Source organism: Myotis lucifugus, unplaced genomic scaffold, assembly GCF_000147115.1.
Source record: "Myotis lucifugus unplaced genomic scaffold, Myoluc2.0 scaffold_93, whole genome shotgun sequence".
Taxonomy (NCBI): domain Eukaryota; kingdom Metazoa; phylum Chordata; class Mammalia; order Chiroptera; family Vespertilionidae; genus Myotis; species Myotis lucifugus.
The window spans coordinates 515,427-540,190 of NW_005871141.1; the positions used below are offsets into that span (position 1 = coordinate 515,427).

Genomic DNA, 24,764 nt, shown 5'->3' on the forward strand with positions numbered 1-24,764 from the left:
TAGAAATGTCCTGTGTAGCAGGATTTGATAGGCTGAACAACATGACAGGTAAGAACTTTCTCTCCCTCTAGTCGAGTCTCTCAACGCCCCACGCAGGGGAGGCCGAGGCGGACCGGACCCTGGAGAAAGGGAAGCCGGGGCCGGGGCCGGGGTCTCCGAGCTCCGAGGCGCTAGGCCGGGCGGCCGTTCTCCCGGGAGGCGCAGCCCTCGCTCCGGTCCGCGGGGCCCACGGCCGGGAAGCGTCAGGGGCGCACGCGGGAGGCGGCGCCGCGCTCACCTGCCCGCCCAGGACACAGCCCGGGGCGAGGCGAGGAGGGCCCACCTGAAGTCAACATCGGGATTTGTCATCAACCGAGGAATGAGATTTTAATTATTCAAAACCCAGCTCCTCTGGCTCGGCGCTGGTGGGATGGTCCTGCTCACACAATTTTAGATCCATCGCGGAGGAGGAGGAGGGCGTCCGCGCATCGCGGCGATCGCGAACGGACCGGAGACTTGGCCGCACCGGGCATTGATTGCGGGTGCCCGACCGGACCCTCCTCCCTGCCCCATCCCTCCCCCCACCCGCGACGGGCTCCGGCGGCGGCCGGGACCGCGGGCCCCTGCATCGTGGCGGGGGCCGCCTTCTTCATGAGCCCGGGGTGAACAGGTGCGAAGCGCGCGGGGAGCATGGAGAGCGAGCGCGACATGTACCGCCAGTTCCAGGACTGGTGCCTCCGGACTTACGGGGACTCGGGCAAGACCAAGACGGTGACCCGTAAGAAATACGAGCGGATCGTGCAGCTCCTCCACGGCTCCGAGTCCAGCTCCACGGACAACGCGAAATTTAAATTCTGGGTGAAGTCCAAGGGCTTCCAGCTGGGCCAGCCCGAGGAGGCGCGCGCCGGCGGCGGCGCCAAGCCAGTGCTCTACTTGCCGATCAAGACCACGGTGAGTGCCTCGCCTGCCTGTTATTTGTCTGCGGCGGCAGTTCCGCGGGGAGGTCGGGCGTGTCAAAAGGGGAGAAAGGGGGAGCCGGGAGCCACCGTTGGCTCGTGTGCCCCCTCCCTCCGCCACCCCCTCCCCAAGTCGCCCCCACTCTCGTCCCCCCATCGCGGAGGCTTTGTGGTCCTTTATTTTAAAGCGGCAGCGCCGCCCGGAGCCCGCCGTCCCCCGCCCCCCGCGGGCGTCCCCGCTGCGGGACGCGCTGCCAGAGCCTCCGGCCCGGGGCCGGGCGGCGTCCCGCGCCCTCGTGCGGGGCCATTGTCCCAGGTCCTGCCGGGCGCCCGGCGCGTGTCCGCCTTCGCCGCGGCGCGTGAAGGCCGCGCTGGCACCCCAGTTGCGCGCTCTCAGAACCGACGATTCTGATCGATAGGCTACCGTGTCTCCTTATTGGTACAAAGACCGAGTGTGGCGCTAGTCGCGAATGCGGGGTCCCCTCCCCGACACTGTCAGGTTTTATTGTCACCCAGCCGCCTGGGAGGCGCGCGGCTGTCCGATCGCCCCGCGGCTCCCAGGGATGCTGCCGGGACTGTTTATTGTAGATGAGGCTCTGGGATGACTCCTCCCCGCCCCCATCCCCTTCCTCTCGTCCCGCTTCCACGAATAAAGGCGTAGCTGCTCGGTGAACCACAAAGAGAGATGGGTCTGGGCGCCATCCAATGGGGCTGGTGTTGGGTTCTCGGTCTGGGATGGCACTAGCCTCATGGCCGCACCGCGCTGAGCCCGGGCGCTGCGAGGGGCTGGCGCTCGGAGCCCAGTGTGTCCGCCTCGCCGGGCGGCGGGCAGCGGCGGCGGCAGCAGCGAGTTCCTTGGAGAGAAGATGGGAACGAGTGGGATTTCAGATGAGATCCCCGAGACCTCTCTCTCCATCGCGCCACGGTTGGTACTGGCCTGGAGGCGGGTGGGGGAGGGCGTCTGGCGTCCTCTGCATGTTTGCCTGGCTGTGGGGTTGCTTGGCGTTGGCTCCTTCTCCTCCCTCCCCGCCAGCAACGGCTTCCCGTGCGGTATTCCTGGAGGGTGCTGGAAAGGAGGGGTCCTGAAAGCCATTCTTCTATCTCCAAGGGGCACATTAGATTGGAAATATGCATAGGAAAGGTTTCTCAAAGGGTTCCTGGGAGGAATCTTTCAGGTTTGGAAAACAGTTTTTGGTTTCCCGAGGTTAGGTATAGTTGTTTGAAGGAGGTATATTTGTTTTGGAAATATATGAGAAGTGGAAATAAAGGTGAAGTGAAACATAAAAGTTCTGCTGTGTTGTTGTTTTAATGTTATTGCTGGAAGTTCTAGGAGGTAAATTTATAAATGCAGCTTTCTTTACCATGTGGCGTTGCTAAAGAAGATGCTGAGATTACTGCCTTGTTTTCCTAATTAATGAGGATGAGATGGCCATGGATTAAAACTGAGGTTTATTTACATCTGGATGAGCCCAGAAGTCTGCTGTAGCCAATGAAGTGTTTTGATTCATTTGCATGAGGAGTAGCATTAAGAACCTGATTTTAAAAAATAAATTATTGTTAGACAAAATGGGAATTCAGAACATCGGACTGTATTTTCCTTTGGGCAATATCGAGGTAATTAAATGAACAGAATAATTGTTTAAGATCTATTTACCTAAATATTTAATAATATTGTATATGTTTTTTTAAAACATTGTTAGCTGGGAAGTTTGTTTTTCATTCTTTTCATGTTGCCAGCTGATAGCGTCACCTGGTCCAGTAGTTTATACTTGCATAGATTTGGTTATATCCGCTATGTATAAAACATTAATTAAAAATTCTAAGTAATATAAATTCTGTAATGGTTACCGAGGCACTACGATAAACATGGATGCCTATGATTCAAGCCAGCATTCTTATACTCGGATACACACATTTTCATTCGAAAATTAATGCAGAGTTCTTAAAGAATTACTGTTAATACACCTAATATAGCGTAACAACTCCCAGGTTACAAATAAAGAAACACTTCTTGTTTTTCGTTTCAGTAAAGATTCCACATATTTATGGGAGAAAATGTAATCCATCAATTGATATTCTTAGTTAACAGTTTCCATGGAGCATTTAAAAGCCCTGCTCTTCATTCAAGCCTGTTTTGAAATGTTGAAGAGGTATTTAATTCATGAACTCTTCTATTGCTCTTTATGAAATTTTTATGCTGCTCTAGACATAGAATTATAGGCTCCTCCTTCTCTGAGAGACAGCCAATCGTCATTTCAGCAAGTTAAAAAAATGATCCCTTTTTAGCCAGTGTTTCCCCACATCTCACATTATTTCTTCCTTAGAAATACCTTGACTTTTTTTTAATAGCCGGAGTACAATCACCAGAGAATCAGAAATGATATTTTCTTTCCCTTCAAAGGCATATATGGGTTGAATAAAATGCTGTATTTGAATGGTATTTTCAACTAGACTGGGAATCATTCTAGCTACTTGAAGCTGGCTTGCTGTCAGCGAGAGAGATCTGCACCTGAGGTTGCTGTTGATAATTAGACATCATTACTACTGAGAAAAGGGAAAGAGAGAAGGGGAGAGGACAGGCTGTGGCTAATTAACTACTTGTGTTTAATGAAAGAAAGGGAGACTGCTAGCAACTGGGAGGTTGGTTGTACGAGGAGAGAGTAGACACACCATACACAGCTAATTGAAATAATATCTTTCCATCTGAAAGCAGCTCGGTTCTACCTCTTATTTTCCCCAAAGCATATAGATATAGCTTTGAGAATATGCTTTCTCCTAAAGCCTACATTTAACCGATGATAAAATCAAGCAAGTGTCAACTGGCTTAAAATGAAAGATATGTAGAATACTGGAAAAGATGAAAATGCCCTTCCATATTTGTCCTGGCCATGCCTAAAGCTGAGAGGACATATCTCTCACTGTTTAGATTACTTTGTGGCTGAGGAGATACTGATTGGTCACCAAGCAACAGCATCCTGCAACTCAGCCATTTTAGGCCTAGGTGGGCCCTGTTTGCATGTGCACGCAGCGCACACGTGTATACACACACACACATACACACACACGCAGCTTGCGGAGCATGGCATCTAGGTTTTTTCCATACTGACCCTTTTATTTTTACATGATCTTTCACTAAAGGTGTCAGAAATTTAGAAGAATGGCATGATGAATAACTCATAATAGTTCTGTAAAAGATATAGCAAGTTTCTGACAGTGGTTACAAAAAATGTTTAATCAGTGATCATTTTAAATTAGCATTACTATGGTTACTCTAGTTTACAAATTTGAGAGTTCTAGTTTAGTTTGATTTTAGCAGCTTTTCATCTTGATTGACTTTTTTTTTTCTGGCAGCAATTAGTTGAAACAGCACACATACAATTTGAACTACCAAAACACATTATACCACTTGATATTATGAAAAGTAAATTTGGAAAATAACCAGAAAATTCATTAAGGCTTTCCATTAGTCATGAGACTCATGCATTATTGTGTATTTGTAAAAAGCCCACTACACTGTATAGACAGTAGGAAATTTGGTGAACTCACATTTTTATTTGTTTTTCCATCTTACTCAAATAGAGGCTGATGAATATCCAAACTGTAAAATCAAATAATGTGACTGATGCTTTCGTGACCTGTATGTGTAGGGACAGACACTTACATCTAATTTTTGCCTTTTATGTATTTTTACCTTCTATTTATTCCACTGGGGAACATGAAATGACTTTTTTATCCAGAAAGGAAAATGCATTATCTGTAGTATGCCATTTAAAAATGCTGATGTATTCAGTTCTGCAATCATGTAGCCTCAGATTTCACATTGTTCTTGCTGTGCATGCTACTAATTGTTGCTGTACAGTGATTAGAATAAATATTCATGGACTGGTTCATGCACAGTTACTGGTTTTTTGTTTGTGTAGTTTTCTCTGGTTTTGGATATAAATTCTTGAGGCTGCATCAGATTGAAGGAAATAATGCCTCATACAGAGTCTGTATACATTCCACCTGGCCTAACATCATGCCTGAGGCATATAGCACATATATTAGATCTTGATCTGGATGCCACAGAACTTTCAGAAAACATAGCTGAGGAGCAGCACCAGCTATATATTAGGAGACGTTACATCTATGACAGAGACAAATCATAATTGTAGTCACTGAGACATCAGGGAAATTTTGCTTATCCCTGATATGTTCACAGTGGGCATTGCTATTGGTAACTGATGCATTTTTCTCTTCATTTGAAGTGTTTTGAGACACTCCCTATATAGACTAGGTCTTTGGAGTCAAAAGATACCAAGTATGTTTCTCAGCAATGTAGGTTATTAGTTGACTTTAGTGGCCCCTTATGAGTTGCACTGAGGAAAAAATTGTGAATGGCAAGTCCCTAGCACAGTGCCTATGTAAGGCTCTCAGGGAATAGTGGGTACCTTTACTAGAGACCAGTCTGGCATGAGAATTAGGGGTCCAAAGGCTGCAGATATAACTTACCTGAATATAAGGAGGAAATCAGATCCTATTAATCTATCCTATATAATAAAAGGCTAATATGCAAATTGAGCAAATGGCAGAACAACTGGTCACTATGATGTGCACTCATCACCAGGGGGCAGACGTTCACTGCAGGACCTGCCCCCTGGTGGTCAGTGCGCTCCCACAGGGGTGCACCGCTCAGCCAGAAGCTGGGCTCACTGCTGACAAGCACAGAGGGGTGGCAGGAGCCTCTCCCGCCTCCATGGCAGTGCTAAGGATGTCCAACTGATGGCTTAGGCCCTGTCCCCCTGGGGAGCGGGCCTAAGCCGTCAGTCGGACATCCCCTGAGGGCTCCTGGACTGCAAGAGGGCGCAGGCCAGGCTGAGGGACACCCCCCCCCACACACACACAGAGTGCACGAATCTCGTGCATCGAGCCTCTAGTGTGTGTGTGTGTGTGTGTGTGTGTGTATAAAAGCCTAAGCAACTAAATGACTGAACAACCGATTGACCAGTTGCTATGATGCGCATTGACCACCAGGAGGCAGATGCTCAATGCAGGAGATGCCTCCTGGTGGTCAGTGCACTCCCACAGCCAACCTCCCATGGCCGGCCAACCTCCCGTGGTCTCTCCCCCTGAGCCAGCCGGCCAACCTCCTGCGGTCTCTCCCCTCAGCTGGCTGGCCCAACCATCGGTCCCGATTGGGGGGGGGGGGCGCCGCCAGCCAACCTCCCATGGTCCCTCCCCCTAGTCAGCTGGCCCCCCAATTGGCCCTGATCGCCAGCCAGGCTGAGGGATCTCACTCGTGCACAAATTCATGCACCAGGCCTCTAGTATATGAAGACTACCTCACACTAATTTTCTATGATATGAATTATTTTTTAAAAATATATTTTTATTGATTTGAGAGAGAAAAGGAGAGGGAGAGAGAGAAGCATCAATGATGAGAATCATTGGCTGCCTCCTGCATGACCCCTACTGGGGATTGAGCCCCCAACCTGGGCATGTGCCCTGACCAGAATCAAACCCGGGACTCTTCAGTCCACAGGCTGATGCTCTATCCACTAAGTAATATTGGCCAGGGCTGATACCAATTATTGACTTTTCCATTGGTTCCTTGTCTTATTAGTAACCACAGTGGGATGAGGGGCAAGATTCAGCACTCGTATATATTATTTCTAAACCTCTTGAACCAGCTAAGATTCAACTTTTAAGGATTTTATACTCCAGACCAGGGGTCCTCAAACTACGGCCCGCGGGCCACATGCAAATACAAATATTCGTTCCTGTTTTGCTTTTTTACTTCAAAATAAGATATGTGCAGTGTGCATAGGAATTTGTTCATAGTTTTTTTTTTAAACTATAGTCCGGCCCTCCAACGGTCTGAGGGACAGTGAACTGGCCCCCTGTTTAAAAAGTTTGAGGACCCCTGCTTCAGACTTTCTGCATAGGATAGAGGAAAGATGAAGAAGCAAGTACAGGATGTGGCAGCAGAAGTTCTATGAACTTCAATCCTGTGTGGAGAGCATAAAGGCTTTTCCCTAATAGCTGTTGTATTTGCTAAGACTCTATATCTAATCAGGAGAGATGAATGTGAATCTAATACGTTTTAGGTTACATGCATTTTCATAATACTGGGATAACAAGATAAAATATACTTTGGACACATAGATGGCAGGATATAGATTTTAGAACAAGATTTAAATCCTAGATTTGATATTTACTGGAGCTAGGAGTTAGGGGAAGTTTCTTAAAGATGCAGTTTCTCTGTGAATGTCAGTAGTAATATTTGTCTAACTGGCTTTGAATAAGAATAACTAATTATAATTCATAAGCATATAGCATATGCCTAGCACATAATAAATGCTAAAATATAGATACTCTTTTAAATATTATTAAGAAATCAAGAACACGATGATATAATTAAAATTGGGTATATGTTATAAACTCAAAAAAACATGGTAACAAAGTTAAAATACTATATTATTCAGCTATTTTTCTTTTTTTTGTTTTTTTTTTTTTTTTTAGAAGGAAGGATGGGAAGGAAGGAAGCATTTTTTTTAAAAAACATATTGATTTTTTTACAGAGAGGAAGAGAGAGGGATAGAAACATCGATGAGAAAGAAACATCGATCAGCTGCCTCCTGCACACCTCCCACTGGGAATGTGCCCGCAACTAAGGTACATGCCCTTGACCAGAATCGAACCCGGGACCTTTCAGTCCGCAGGCCGACTCTCTATACACTGAGCCAAACTGGTTATGGCCAGCTATTTTTTCTTGCGTGCTTATGTATCTGTAGGTACTATTCAGCTATTTTTCCTGTCTACTTCGTTTTTAGAAAATAAAAATGACTTTGTAAATCTGGTATATTCCCACCATATAAAAAATCTAAGTGAAAAGGAGATAAAGTTGAAAAGTCATACTAAATCGCCTACCTAGATATAACCTCCATTAACTAACTATGAGTATTATTATAGATGTCTCTCTAAAGATTTATACCAAAGTATTAGATATAACGATTGATATAAAGATTAATATGGACAGGCAGAAATAATTTTCCAAACCTGGATGATAATTAGATGCTAATTTAAGTAAGAAGAATAAAAAGATTACCAAAATATAACAAAAGTAAAAGAAAGACATGAAATTCAAAAAATTGCTGGTAGATAAATACTTTTTCCCGGGGTATTTATTTCTGAACTTAATAGAAAAGATTAAGAAAAATATTAAGAGATGGAATTATTTTTACCTATACATTTCAATGTTATACATATCATTGACTTCCTCCTATGGTAGATGAGGAACAAGCCTATTTCACTTTCTACCTCCTTGTTACTTCCTATTAATATTGTATTACATTTATTATAGTATAATTATTTTATATTTTATTGTATTTTTTATATTTATTATATCATATTATATATTATAATTGTTTTTACTGTCAAGTATTTTTGTATTTATGTTATAGTATATAATTTAGTTCTCACAATTATTTCTCCTTTGCTTTAATTTCAATGCTAATCCATTCTTTGGCCTGGGTTTCCTTACTTCTGAATCTTTGATTTGATTCATTACTTGATAGGCTGTCATTACTGATTTTTAAAAAAAATCTTAGGAACGGTTAATGTGTTTTATTCTTTGAGATCTGTCTGCAATTGAAAATATTTTTCATTTGCCTTTTTTACATAAAGTACAACTTAACTAGGGAAACTCTTACCCTTTGCAACAGCATGGATGGACCTGGAGATATTTATGCTGAGTGATACAAGCCAGTCTGAGAAAGACACATACCATATGATCTCACTTATACATGCCAACCAATGAACAAAAAACTGATGAAAAAATACAAACAGGGGCATGGATACTTGGAACAGACTGACAGCTATCAGAGTGGGGGAGGGGATGGAACTGATGAAAGAAGGCAAAGGGATTAGCCAAAGAACATACATGCATAACTCATAGACGCAGACAATAGTGTGGTGATGGTAGAGGGAAGTGCGGGTGAGGGATGGGTGGAGGCGGGTCAAAGGGGGAAATTGGGACATCTGTAATAGTGTCAACAATAAAAATAAAGTTAAAATAAATGAATAAATATTTAGGACTGATATTAAAATACATATAAATATACATTTTTGTATTTACTTATTCCAGCGATGGCGAACCTATGACATGCGTGTCAGAGGTGATACGCGAACTCATTTTTTTGGTTGATTTTTCTTTGTTAAATGGCATTTAAATATATAAAATAAATATCAAAAATATAAGTCTTTGTTTTACTTTGGTTGCAAAGATCAAAAAATTTCTATATGTGACATGGCACCAGAGTTAAGTTAGGGTTTTTCAAAATGCTGACACGCCGAGCTCAAAAGGTTCGCCATCACTGACTTATTCAACAGGTCATCTCATGTACTCTTTGGGGTATACATATACGAATTTGGAGACAATTCTTCTAATCCATAGTAAAATATTGCTTCACAGTAGAACATTGTGGTTAAGACCTTACACTTCAGCTAAATATTATCTCCTCTATTACAAGAGGTGTCTCTGTACTTCTCCTGCACAATATTGAAATAAGATCTAAGCCGTACCAATCTGTGACATCCGTAAGAGAATTATATGCACTTGGTGGTGGTACGAGGGAAGAGATTTCATCAAAGGCATATTCAGGGAAAGGTGCCCAGTTAAGAGCTGATGTGTAGGGTACAGTGGGAAATGAGGTTGGAAAATTATGCTGGGAAAAAATGATGGGAACTCTTTTCTGCCATGTTACAAAGTTTGGACTTCATTCTGTAGGGAGTGGCAGCTACTAAGAGTGTTGAAGCAGGTATGTCACGATTCTTATACATAGAGAATGGATGTCTCTCAGTGGTTTATGGTGCAAAATATAAATCAGATGATTAAAGAATAAAAGTTAAATAGTTCCATTGACTCACTATGGTGTTTGAACTATCCTATCTAATAAAAGAGTAATATGCAAATTGACCATCACTCCAACACAAGATGGCCACCACCAGATGGCCAGCAGGGGAGGGCAGTTGTGGGTGATCAGGTCTGCAGGGGAGGGCAGTTAGGGGTGACCAGGTTGGCAGTGGAGGGCAGTTAGGCATTGATCAGGCTGGCAGGGAAATGGTTAGGGGCAAGAAGGCAGGCAGGCAGGCAAGCGATTGGGAGCCAGCAGTCCTGGATTGTGAGAGGGATGTCCGACTGCCTGTTTTGGCCCAATCCCACCGGGATCGGGGTGGGATCGGGCCTAAACGGGCAGTCAGACATCCCTCGAGGGGTCCCAGATTGGAGAGGGTGCAGGCTGGGCTGAGGGACACCCCCTACCCCCTGTGCACGAATTTCGTGCACCAGGCCTCTAGTAGTTATAAATAAATGTTATACAGGTATTAAAATCAAATTATCAAGCAGTAAATGAGAAGGGATGTCCGACTGCCCGTTGCTGTGTAATTGAATCAGCTGTACAGATATGTCTTCATTAATTCAAAGAAAATATTAAAAATAAGATTCTATGAAACTTAAGAAAGAATAGATTTAAAGGCACTTAAAAAGAACATATATGGATCAGGAGAAATAATTATTGACCTCTTAGTTGTTACTACATCAACAACTGCAAAGACTTCCAAAAGAAATCTTTCTAAAAACCCAAGTAGAGAATTCTATAGACTTATTCAAGCACAGACCTTCAAAGTAAAGTGAATATCAATTCAAAAATTTCTTAACACATTGAGTTTATTCTTTAAGGCAATATTCTAAATCTTATCCCAAGTTGTTTCTTGTTGTTACTTTGGTTTTATATCCACGTGTCTGTCTCTGCCATTAAGGGTCTTCCCCGTGGTTTCATGCTTTGTGGTAAGCAGGATTCTACAATAACTCCCAAATGACTCTCATGCTTGGATAATCCCCTCCCCCTTGGGTGTAGGTGGAACCTGTGAATATGATGAGCTATGACTCCTGTCTTTCTGTCATGCTGTCTGGTAGGAACCATTAGCTTTAAGAAAGGGGATCTTTCAGGTGAGTCTGACTTAGTCACACTAGCCTTTTGAAAGAGAGCTTTCTTCCTGGCTCCAGGCAGAATAAGTGAGGGTTTCAAAGCCTGAGATGGATTCAATGCCAAGAAGATTCTCTGTTGTTGAGATGGAGGGGGCCATGTGGTTAGAGCTGACATTGCTGAGAGCATGCTTTGCCACCGCTAGCAAAACAGTGGGGACCCAACTCCTACAACCACAAGGGACTTAATTCTGCCAGCAACACAAGGGAGCTTGGAAGTGGGTCTTTTTCTAGTTGAGCTTCCAAATAAAAATGCAATTGGCTGACATCTTGATTTCAACTTCATGAGAACCTGAGCAGAGGGCCCATTTGAAATGTGCTGGAATTCTGACCCACAGGAATTATGAGATAATAAGTTTGTGATGTTTCAAGACACCCAATTTGTCACGATCAGTTATGTAGCAAAAGAAAACGAATGCATAAGCGTTTGGCATTAATTTTTCCAAAATCATTTGTGCAGTTAAAACAAGTCAACTTTTTAAGAAACTTATTTGACTTAAGATTATTTTTTGGTTTAAGATACAGCTGGGAACAATTTAAATTTCTTTTATCCTAATGTGTTGCCATTTTATAGTTTTTGATGAGATGGTCATTCATAATTAAGTAAAATATATAATTTTTAACAAATGATTTGAAATATTTAATGATGGCATATATATTATATATATGTAATATATAAATCATTTTTATTTTTCTTCTAATGTTTTAATTTTAAACATTTTTATTTTGTTATATTTCATCTATCTCCAAAATAGAACACAATATGGCCAACTGTGTTAGCTTTTTCATGAGAATATGGAGACAGATGAGGGCACATAACAAGAGATTATTATTCACATAATTATATTAATGAACATTTAAAAGTTTTTTAAAAAAATATTTTTATTGATTTCAGAGAGGAAGGGAGAAAGAGAGATAGAAACATCAATGATGAGAGAGAATCATTGATTGGCTGCCTGATTGAGCCAGTAACCTGGCCATGCGCCTTAACTGGGAATCAAACTGTGACCTCCTGGTTCATAGGCTGATGCGCAACCACTAAGCAACACCGGCCAGGCTTAAGAATTTTTGAAAACAATACATAGAAGAAACTGTAACAAAACATAACATTTGTTCTGATCTATAGAAATAACCATTCTATAATTTTATTTTTAAATATTTTTCCTATATAATAAAAGGGTAATATGCATATAGACCAAACGGCAGAACAACCGAACAACCAATCAAAGTGTAATATGCTAATGATATGTTAAGGCTGCTCAACCGCTCGCTATGATGTGCACTGACCACCAGGGGGCAGACAGTCAACTGGTTGACCAGTCACTATGATGTGCACTGACCACCAGGGGGCAGATGCTCTGACCAGTAGGTTAGCTTGCTGCTGGGGTCTGGCTGATCGGGACTGAGTGAGATAGGCCAGACATGCCCTGGAGCCCTCCCGTTGCCCCTCTCATGCCCGATTGTGCACCAGTGGGGTCCCTCAGCCTCGTCTGCACCCTCTCGCAATCCAGGACCCCTCAGGGGATGTCCAAGAGCCGGTTTCAGCCCGATCCTGCAGGCCACTCCCCTTGGGAGGGCGCCAGATGCTGGGCTCATGGCTAGCTAGCGCTGCTGTGGCAACGGGAGCTTCTCCTGATCGGGACTAATTGGGTGTGAGCCCATGGCAGGCACAGTGGGGCCGGGATGAGTGGGAGCACCAGGTAGGAGCTGCAGGCAGCGTTGGACTGTGGGTTTTGGCCCGATCCCTGCAGGCCACCCAGAGGGACCCCACCTGTGCATGAATTCGTGCGCCAGGCCTCTAGTTTTAATATAATATTATACATTTTAAAGAATACATAATCTCTGGGGAATAGAATATAGAAAATAATCATAACAGGTTGATCTTTTTCAGTTGTTAAGATGTTAGAGGGAACTGGAAATGATAGAGAAGGAAAACTATTTTGATTTTCTTCCCTTTTTTCTCTATGAGGTTTATGCAATAGGCTCTTCTGTTCCACTCTTCCTAATTTTAATCAGGTATTCATTTGTGGTAGTACTCCTCACAGCTATTGATTTTTCAAGTGTTTGGAACTGTAAGAAAACCAGAAGGTTGAGAAGAAGAGTCAGAAATAAGCTCAGGAGTTGGAAGCTTAACTTGGGTAATAATGAGAAGAAATAACCTGTCTTAGAGGCAGAGCTGGTATTCTCAGTAGCAGTAATTATTTTTCTCTCTTCTAAAGTTATAATGCGTTTTCAGAAAATATCACATGACTATTTGTGTCTCATCATTAGGCATGGAGAGAGTAGTCATTGAGGTGAGATTGGTTGGGTTTTTTTGAAGTTTTGTTGTTATTGGACTTGGGGGTTGGGTGTGGTAGAATAGCATAGGCCTGAAGTGAGCGAGAGGCAGCCTTTCCCTGGGTTTTCAGTGGACCTAACTGCAGTTGCCAGATGGTGGAGGGTTTAGGCTTTAATCTAAGGACATGGGTCACAACTGAGTGGCACATGTTAGGATCTAGTGTCTAGCTGGGTCATATTAGTACTATGCTATAACCAATTGACCTAATTAGATGAGATTTTCAAATCTAGTATCAAAGGTTTGTTTGTATTGCAGCTATGGGCTATTGTTCTCCTGCTGGTCTCTGCTTGCATGCTCATTGGTGTTTACCTGAGGCCAAGAAAGGAGTTGTGCTCTATTTGTTATAGTTCGTTTTTTCTCTTTGAGAGCTACCATTATAAAACAATTCATTTGCTGATGTGACTGGCCTCACTTACTTGGAATATGTTAATTTAGAATTAGCATTAATTTGAATGGGGGTAGAATGCCACTACCTTGAACTATTAAAGGAGGATTTATCTGCAAATTCATAATTAATAAGATAGCAAGGGGGCATGCTTATCTTCTATAACGAGAGAAAAGTTTTCCTTAAACTAGCTCTATCCTCAAATAAACAATTCATATGTCCAATTAATCTTAAATGGCTTTCTACTTAGTACAGTAGGTGTTATGAATTAAGTACCCTTTAGCTAATTTGCATTACTGTGTTTGTTGCCAATACATAGAGCATTAAGAGTGATGTGTTTCTTAGAACTTCCAAATAAGGAAGATAATATATCCCTCTAGAATTAAGTTTAAAATAATCAAAGTTAAGCAATTCAGTGATATTTAAAGTCACTTTAAAGTGACAGAGTGGCTACTACGCTTTAAGATTGGATGGTATCTTGCATGAAATTATTATAAAAGCTCTCTTAATAGAGCATCACTAGTAAATGAACCAGAAATCTCTCTTCTCTCTACAACATACTGATTCCCAGGGCGTGGACACACTCATGCATAGTAGTCTACCCTGTAGTTACTTGCAATTTGTGCTCATAAAATTGAGTTGTATGCATAGCATTGGTTATGTTCTTCCCATGCCGCTTTTTGCTATTTTCATTTGTAAGTATGTGATTTAAATATTTCATACACTGGTGAAGTGATTGCAAGAACTTAATACAATGCTTTATAAAGGCTCAAATGTGAATCACTAAAACAACTGGGAAAATAGGGAAAAAGAAAGAAAACAGGTTTCTACACTGCCTGGGTTGCTTCATGTTTTACTTTAAAGTAATTGAAACTGGAAATCAGAGCAGTGCATATTTAAAGAGAGCTCCAAGTGGAATGTCAATCAGTAGACCCACATTTAAAGACCTTTGTCCTATCTCAAAAGTATAGACAAAAAATGTTAAGCAAAGAATTATATATAATACTAGAGGCCTGATGCACAAAATTCGTGCAAGAGTACACCTTCCTTCCCCCTGTTGCCGGCACTGGCTTCCCTCGCAGCCCCTGCTTTGTCCAGAAGGATGTCCGGTGTAATTAGCGTATTATGCTTTTATTATTATAGATGTATTAAATGAAAATTTGATATTAAGATGTGTGTTTTATGGCTTCTAGCTTGTGGGTGCAGAGCAGATTTCTGTGGATGACCTGCTGCTCTCCCATACTGCCGGCAATATTGAAATAAACGCTCATATGTGATTCCATCCTGTCTCTGCTTAATTGGCTCAAGTAGTGACAGGCAGCACGGACCCATTGATTGTCTGGTTACATATTCTGGCGACCAGGATGGGGATGTGAGCAGGGGACTCCTTGGGTGAGTACTGGGGATCCCACTTGCTGCCTGGGCTGGGGTTTCTCGGGGCTGAGGCCTGGACTCTTACTTGCAGCACTGCCAGGAATTTTCCTGTTCGGAGTCCCAGCCCCAGCCTCAGCAATCCCCGTTGTCTCACCTAAGACAGGAATCAAGTGTGTTTGTATGACATGAGAAGCACTTGCTGCTGCTCATCTGGGCTTTTTTGCAAGGAAGCATGTACTGTGTATGGCACTGGAGGCATTTTACTGCCTCTCCTCTGGGCGAGCCTGATCAGCTCCCGATGGTAAGAGACCTCCAGTGGTCCTTGGCCTGGTTTCCACGCCCTTAGTCTGTTCCAAGAACACCATGCAGGATAAATGCCTCAAAAACATACACGCAGGGGGGTCATTTTCAAATGACAGAAAATCCAAGATAAAGAAAAAAATCCTGAAAGAAACCAGAGGAATAAAATACCTTACCTATATAGGAACAAAGATAAGAATGACATCCAACTTCACAGAAATAATGAATTAAATAAAAATGAAATATCTAAGGAGTTATAAAATTGTGTTTTTGTACCACATATGATTAAATTACAGTCATTCAATTTAGAGGAAATAGTCATTTGTTGAATGTTATTTCCTGAACCTTTCAGTGTGGCTTCTCTAAGTCAATGTGAAAGGAACTATTGCAGGGGAACAGTCTTTTCCTGGTTGATTCTGTAAATGCCAAGAAATCTTTCCACTGTATGGAAATTCACTGCAAATTCCTTTTTTGCAGTGAAAGGGTGACTTAAATCTCCAGAGAAATATTTGCTTGAAGACCCTCAAATGCCTGCTGTGAACATCTACTCAAAATTCATGTTGTATTGACAGTAGTTCAGTGATGGCAACTTCTCCTCTAGGACAAGCCATTTAGCTTATTATTTATTGAATTAGAGTGTGTTCTAAAACCAGTTTGTGATTCTGACTCTGTGAATCTGATTCTAATGGTTTAAGATGTGAATGTGTGTGGTTTCCAGTCCCAAATGGCTCTGAGGAGCAATTTCCTTACTTTGATTAAAACAAGATGATAGAGTCCCTGTAATCTCGTTGACTGTCCTTGGTACTTGTTGGTGCACGCATTTAAGCAGCCATCTCCTCCTAACTTTAAGATTTCACGAACCAGATACAATAGTAGAAAAAATTTATCTGTGTCCTAGAGAAATATAAAGAAAACAGTTTTCAGAAAGGGCATTTCTGAAGGGAATCTGTTATTTAATAATAAATGCATTCTTCCCAAACATAAGAAGAAAACAAAGGTGCATGCACATGGTGCATAATGATCTTTTTTTGTTGGTTTTTTTTTTGGTCAGAAAATGAGGTTTTATTACCTTTTATGGGTCTCCGTGAATACATCTATTTCTTGTGTGGTCTTCTATAGTTATCTAGTTTTTTTTAAGTGGGAAAGTTGGGTAGGGATTAGATTGGAGATTAGAAAAATAAATTCATAATATATTGACAGAGATTTAAAGAAAATATTAATCCACTTTTGCACCGATGTCAATGTCATGCTATTTCACCTTACTGAAGTAATGCTAGCAAGGAATTCCAGACAGGGAGACACTTATTAAAGTTTCAGATATCTTGGCCAATGTTAATGGAGAATAAAATGCATTCAGCCACTTATAAAATTGGCATAATTGGCCTCAACGCAATGCCAGCATAAAAGCTTATTTTGGCACACACAGGTGCACGGCTACATTGCATATGTCTTGGGAAAACTAACGTGTTTTACAGACACTGAGACTTAATGGAAAACATGGTGGTATGACTTTAAAAGGATACTATCTATCAATAGACATAAAATTTACACAAACTCAGTTTGGCCTTTTTATTTTGCATTAATAGAATCATCAAGACTTGCAACTTCTGTTTTTACTTGGCTGCTTGGATTTTTATGTTGATAAATATTAATTTTGTATTTGTGACTCATCCTTAGATTTTTCTTTTTATTAAGTTCAGCTTTGAGAAAGAGTAATTAGAAAGGGCATATGCAGGTCAGAAATAAAATTCATAAAATTTGCAATTGAGAAAAAGGATGCAGTCATGTTTTTGTATTTAATAAAAACTCTTCCAATAATTTCTGATAAAGTGTCATTTTCAATATTATTTGTAAGGTTTTACACAAACCTGTAATCACAAGAATCTAGTAAGTCACTTGAAAATCCCCTTTTCACTGTAAACTTCTATTAATTTGAATTAATTAGGTTGGAGTCAGTTAAATATCTGTATGTCAAGTCTTAGCTCTTTAAAATATATTTGCATTTAGGTGTGTAATCTCTATTAATTACATGCAAAAATAATCTACAGTCTTATTCAAAAACTGCGAGCTCAATCAATCTCCAATGTGGGGCATGCAGGAGGCAGCCAGTCAATGATTCTCTCTCATCATTGCTATATATATATATATATATATATATCTTCCTCTCAGAAATCAATAAAAATATACTTTTTAAAAATCACTGCTATGGATAAACAAGAAGGCTTAGAGGTCAGATAACACAATTAGTAATGGATGAATTTGTTCACCTAATTCCTAGCCCCCTTTTTGGTCATTTTATGCTTTATTAACTATAGAAGATCCTTGAATGTTCAAATAAGGAGTTTAGACTTTATTCAGTTGTCCATTGGTTTTCGTGTTGGAGAATGGCAAAGAAAACATGATGTTGAGATCGGTATGATAAAGTGAACAGAATGGATCTTGGACAAAGTGGACAGATGAAACATGGAGGACACTGTTATTTTGGTAGGGCAGACCTGAGCTAGGGTAGTGGCAGTGGAAAATGAAAAGATAGACTTGGCATGAATTTGGGTTTGGCATCATTGTCATTGTGCCGTAGACAACTTATAAACACTGTGCAAAAGTAGCAGAACATGGAATTTGGGGTTGAAGTACATACTGTTTTATAATGCAACTGTCTATCATATTAACTATTACAATAAGCCCTATTATCCTTTTAAAACATGTTTATTTTCTTTATAGTTATGTTTAGACTAGAGGCCTGTGGCACCAGTGGGGTCCCTCGGCCTGGCCTCTGCCCTCTCATAATCCGGCCCGGGAGGGACCACGGGAGGTTGGCCAGCTGGGGAGGGACCACGGGAGGACTCACCCAGTCCCAATAGGCCGGACCTCCAGCAGCAAGCTTACCTACCGGTTGGAGCGTCTGCCCCCTGGTGGTCAGTGTGCATCATAGCAACTGGTGGAATGGTTGAACAAACGGGCGCATGAACGGTTGGACACTTAGCATATTACACTTTTATTATATAGGATTGCAACTAAACATGTTTTTAAAATGATAATAGGGCTTTAATATTGACAGTGGGTGAGGGAGGAAGAAGAAATAGACTCAGAGGTTGAGCCTGGATTATTAGTGCAATGGGGTTACAGGCAGCAGGGGAGACTTGAGGCAGATTTGTGTCTGATGTATGTAGAACATGTGAGGTGTTTGTTTTGGAAATAGGAAACTTGAATATTTTTAACACATAAGTGAGAAATTTCTAGCAAGGAATTAGCAATAAAGAGTGAACAATTCAGAGAAGTCCAAACTGGTTTGCAAGTCGTGCTTATACAAGTTGCGAACTTGGTGGACTCAAAAGGATGTTAAGGTGAGTAAAGAAAAGGACAAGAGAAATATGCACACGTAAGTCCAGTGAACTTTTGCTGGGCATGTATCAGTCCTCAGCTATGCTAGGTGTGTGATAGTCAAAGGATTCTGTTCTTAGACATTCTCACTTCCATTTCCAATAGTGGTGCATGGCTATTCTATCCCTGTTGCTGAAGGACTGAGGGCAGTACCGGTCACTTGGTTTTGGTTGACAAGGAGGGAACACATCAGGTTGACTAATGTAATTTTATATGTGGTTTATATTTGTGAAATTTACATATTGACATATTGCGTGACATCCTGAATTCACCATAGAGGACCAGGGAAATTAGATGTGTTAAAACATAAAAAATAATGTAACACAACGAAGTGAACAAAATAGAGAATACAGGTATACACGTGTCAGGATAAATGGACTTTCATGTGTAGTATTTCCACCCAGATACCCAAAAAGTAAAGTTACATAGAAAACATAATGATAAATATGTGAAAATTTGGTTTTTGACTGTGCATGTATGCATCCTCTTTTCCTTGACATTGGCAATAGTAAAGCTATCAAACAGCACTTGACATGAAATTTTTTGCTTTAATTTCCAAAAAAGAAAACACTCTGATCTATTTGTAAAGCAACCAAAACTGTCTTTCGAGCAAGAGTAAAACAGCAGTTTCTGTAATAAAATAGATCATTATTGTAAGGCAAGGCCAAAAAGTTATGTGACGTTTTCTAAAACTGAAGATATCTTTGCCAAACAAGCTTGGTTGTTTCTGATAACACTAGAGGCCTGGTGCACAAAATTCGTGCACTCGGTCGGGGCGGGGGGGCCCTTCAGCATAGCCTGCACCCTCTCGCAGTCCGGGAGCCTCAGGGGAGCTGGCCTTAGTCGGCAGTCAGACATCCTTAGTACCACCTCCGCTGCGCTCCCCAGCCATGAGCCCGGCTCAGGGCTTCTGGCTGAGCAGCACTCCCCCTGTGGGAGCACACTGACTACCAGGGGGCAGCTCCCCCTGGTGGCCAGTGTGCATCATAGTGACCTATCATTCTGCCATTTGGTCAATTTGCATATTAGCCTGTTATTATATAGGATTGTGAAACTACTTATAAGCCTAGTAACTAATCTGAAGTAAAGGGAAAATATTTTTCTGATCAAAGGACTGTTAGTTGTTACATCATATTAGGCATAAGTGTAAAATAAAAATATATGTATATGTTCTAGACTAGACAGATGACATTTTAGGTCTTTTGAGGCAGAGTGAGAGGAGCTAAATTGTTAGCTTGCAAGAAGGGCAGAATCTCAGATCCTTCATAGTTCTTGACAGTTATCCAGATTTTAAGATAGACATTGTTTCCCATGGGGTCTGGGGGTATGAAGGCAAGCGAGACTGAGAAATGAACTGATAATTGGAAAGATAGAAGAGCATGAGGTAACTGAAATCCTTAACCAGGGACAAAATAGACAGTCAGTATAGTGAGTGGGTGAGATGCCAGGAAAGAAAAATGTGAACCCCTAATCTGAGATAATTTTTGCCTCCACAGAGATTTCTACTGATTACCTTTGAACCCTAACTTTTTCTTTCCCTAATTGCAGTCCCATCAATTTATTACTTCTGTGTTTTCTTCACATTTGTTTATGCAAACATTTGGTTTCTTGTGGTTTATTTTCATAAAGAGTTTGACAGTGGGCCATTTGATTACTCCGTAAATCGCATAGACAACCTTTATATCAGCTAGATATTCCTTTCCCCTCCCCATCTAAAGGAGATTGGTTTGAGCCTCCATTCTAAAATTTGAAAAGTCAAATGCTCTCCCCAAATTTCTGAGAATTCGTGAGGGACTTTTATTGCCATGTAATTTTTTAAAAAATATATTTTTATTGATTTCAGAGAGGAAGGGAGAGGGAGAGAGAGAAACATCAATGACGAGAGGGAATCACTGATTGGCTGCTGCCTGCATGCCCCCCACTGGGGATCGAGCTCACAACCCTGGCATGTGCCCTTGACCAGAATAAAACCCAGGACCCTTTAGTCCACAGGCCAATGCTCTATTCACTGAGCCAAACCAGCTAAGGCTGCCATGTCATTTTTTTATCTGATAAAATAAAAAATTTATTTATTTTTTCAGAATTCGTGTTATTCACTCTGTCCCTTGTGGCTCTTGCTGTGTCATCAGACTGAAATCACCCAAACATGAAATTCAGGCTCTTCCTTGAATTCCTTACTGCCACCTGCCTCACTCCATGTTCTCTCTCTTTGTTGTAGATTTTACTGACATTTGGGGTGAAATATCAAAGTAATGCAAATAGCATACAAGTATTAGTTATCCTTATATAGATGCTCTTGACTTATCTTCATGTTGCTTGCCCACTTTCCATTATATTAGTACATATATTTTTAAAATATATTTTATTATTGCTTTCAGAGTGGAAGGGAGAGGGAGAGAGAGATAGAAACATCAATGATGAGAGAGAATTGTTGATTGGCTCCCTCCTGGACGCCCCACACTGGGATTGAGCCCACAACCTGAGCATGGGAATCCAACCATGACCTCCTGGTTCATAGGTTGATGCTCAACCACAGAACCACACCAGCTGGGCATATGTTAGTATATTTTTAATTGAAATGTTCTTCTTAGAAATATAATTATAACATGCTATTATATATAAATATATAATAAGATATATATTGTATAGACATATATACTATAATATACATAATATTGTATAATATTATAATGTTATGATAACAATAATAGTAATGGTAGAAATTATTTTCTTATTCAGAGAAATTTAGCAATTAGCACTGAGCCAAAGTTTTAAGTTACTTTGCAAAGTTAGTATGTTCAATGTTTAGACAAAAACCACTCTTCTCTAATTTGTTTTTGTAATCAGCTGTAATCCTTTTTATTTATGTAGGTGGGGAGTAATGTTCCCTTTTAAATATCTTATTTAAGTGACCTGAATCTTTCCTCTTTTTGAAATTAGTCTAGCTAAAGATTCATCCTTGCTTTCTATCTTTTCCATAAGCCAACTTTTAATTTCATCGATTCTTGTTGTTTTATTCCTTATTTCATTGTTTCATGCTTGCTTGCATTTAGTTTGCTTGTCTTTTTAAGCTCCTCGTGGAAAATTAGGCTATTCATTTTCTTCTTTTAAATCAGGGGTGAACGTGCAGCCCACGGTCCATATAAGGGCCGATAGATCATTTGGTCTGGCCCTGCCAAGGCATTGGGGTGAGTTAATTAAATATTTGGCCAAATAGAGGAGGCTACTTTTTTAAATTGATAATTTTGTATGGCTTGCGAATGATGTTGCAAATATCCGAATGGCCCTTGGCAGAAGAAAGGTTCCCCACCCATGTTTTAAATGTAAGCAATTACCATGATAAATTTTCTTCAAGCACTTCTTTTGCTGTGTTCCATAAGTTTTTATATGTTACTAGAGGCCCAGTGCACAGATTCGTGCACCGGTAGGGTCCCTCAACCTGGCCTGCACCCTCTCACAATCTGGGACCCCTCGGGGGATGTCAGACTGCCGGTTTCAGCCGACCTGCAGGGATCAGGCCAAAACCGCAGTCCTACATCCCGAGGGATGTAGTAGTGCGCAAAGCGGCAAGCCGCCAGGGAGGAGCCTGAGCCAGGTGCCATGCCGCGCCTGATCATCCAGGCCCCGCTGAACCTGCCACCACCGCTGGCTCAGTAGCGTTGCTGTGGAGGCGGGAGAGGCTCCTGCCGCTGCAGCTGCACTCGCCAGTCGTGAGCCCAGTGTCTGGTGCCTGTAGGTCAGTTGAGTGGTGCTCCTGCTGTGGGAGCACAATGACCACCAGGGGGCAGCTCCTATGTTGAGTGTCTGCCCCCTGGTGGTCAGTGCACGTCATAGTGACCGATCGACCAGTCGTTCAGTCATTTGGTCGCTTAGGCTTTCATATATATAGACTAGAGGCCCGGTGCACGAATTCATGCACGGGTGGGGTCCCTTGGCCTGGCTGGCGATTGGGGCCAATTGGAGCCATCTGGCCTAGTCCTGATCAGGCCCATCGGGGCCAGCTGGCTGGGGGGAGGGACCGCAGAAGGTTGGCCTGCTGCTTGAGATTGGCTGTGGGAGCGCACTCACCACCAGGGGGCAGCTCCTGCATCGAACATCTGCCCCCTGGTGGTCAGTGTGCGTCATAGCGACCAGTTGACTGGTCATTTGGTTGACAGGTCATAACAATCACTTAGGCTTTTATATATATAGATGTTTTTGTTTTTTATTTATCTCAAAGTATTGACTCACTGGTTATTTTCCACAGATTTGTCAGTTTTCCAACTTTATTTGTTATTGATTTATTATTTATTTATATGTGACTTTAGAATATTCCTTATATGATTTCAATTCTATTTCATTTGTTAACACATTTCAAGGCCTACCATATGGCCTAAAATGCAGAATATTATGTATGAACTTGAGAAGATGTGTATTTCTGCTGTTGTTGGGTAGAGTGCTCTACAGATGTCTGTCTGGTTTAGTTGGTTTATAATGTAGTTCCACTTGTCTATTTCTTTGCTGCTCTTCTGTCTAGTTGTTTTATTCATTATTTCAAAGTTGAGTATTGAAGTCTATTACATCCCTCAGTTCTATCAGTTTTTTCTTCTTGTATTTGTGGCTCTGTTATTCATTGTATATTTGTTAATTATTATATATCTTGAGGATTGGCATTTTTATAATTATAAAATATCATTCTTTGTCTCTAGGAATAATTTTTATCTTAAAATCTACTTGGTCAAATATTATTATAGCCTCTTCACCTCTCCTTTGCTTTATGTTTACATGGTATATCTTTTTATCCTTCAACATTTGGTGTCATAAAATGTGCCTCTTATAGATATTTTTTCTGGATGTTTTAAAATCTATTCTGCCGTGTGTTTTTTAAATTGTTCTACTTAATCTATTTACATTTGATGTTATTACTGATAAGGAAGAACTTATTTTTACTAATTAGTTATTTGTTTACAATTTGTCATGTCTCTTGTTTCTCCTTTCTCACTGTCTTCATTTGTATTCAATGGTTATTTTCTTATGTACCTTTTTAGTTTTCTTTTTACTTCTTTTACTATATATTTTTGAGTAATTTTCTTAGTGGAGATTTTCTTAGGAGATTTTCATCAACTTCTTAACATATAATAGTCCAGCTAGGATTTTTACCATCAGAATTTCAATAGTATACAAAACCTTTGCTCCTACAGAGCCCTACTACTTATGCTCTTATTCTACAAATTAAATCTTTATACATTGTGTGTCTATTAACATACATTTCTAATAATTGCTTTATACATTTATGTTTTAAATTAGGTAGGAGAAAAAAAATTCACACAAAAAATACACTGTGCTATATTTACTTCTCTTTTTATATTAATATGTATAGTTACCTTTATCAGAGCTCTTCATTTATTTATGTGGATGAAGGTCACTGTCTAGGTTCCTCTCCTTTTAGCCTGAAGACCATTCTTCAGTATTTCTTTTAGGTCAGATATACTATCTGGGAATATTTTAATTTCTCCCTTTGAGGGAAGTTTTGCTGAATATAGAATTCTGACTGACACTTTTTTTTTCTTTTTCCTTTAGCACTTATAACATATGGTTTCTGGCCTTTCTGCTTTCAAGCCTCCCTGATTTTGACTAAAAATAAACTATTTATCACACTGAGAATCTCTGCAAATAATGAGTTGCTTCTCTCTTGTTGCTTTCAATATTTCCTTTGTCTTTAACTGCCCGCAGTTTGATGAAGTATCTAGGTGTCTTTGGCTGCTTGGGCTGCCATAGCAAAATGTTATAGTCTGGTGGCTTAAGCAGCAATAATTACTTGTTCAAAGTTTTGGAGGCTAGAAATCCAATATCCAGGTATCAGCATAGTCAGTTTCTGTTGAGAACTATGTACCTGTAGGTGGCCACCTAGCCACTGTTCTCACCTGGTGGGAAAAGGAACACAAGTTCCCACCCTCGTAACCTCATCTCATGCTTATTCTCTTTCAAAAGCCCCATTTCCAAATACCATCACATTGGGGATTACAGCTTCAAAATATGAAGTACTAG

At 41.0% G+C, this 24,764-nt stretch overlaps 1 protein-coding gene across 2 annotated transcripts in view; it reads left to right on the plus strand.

Moving 5' to 3' along the window:
• Positions 1-649: 649 nt before the first annotated feature.
• Positions 650-24,764, plus strand: part of NOL4 (nucleolar protein 4) — a 210,378-nt gene continuing 186,263 nt past the window's right edge. For both annotated transcript variants that reach the window (XM_006091658.3, XM_006091659.3), the window contains exon 1: positions 650-930. In XM_006091658.3, the coding sequence (XP_006091720.1) occupies positions 670-930 (261 nt within the window). In that variant the 5' untranslated portion in view covers positions 650-669. The remainder of the gene's footprint in view (positions 931-24,764) is intronic.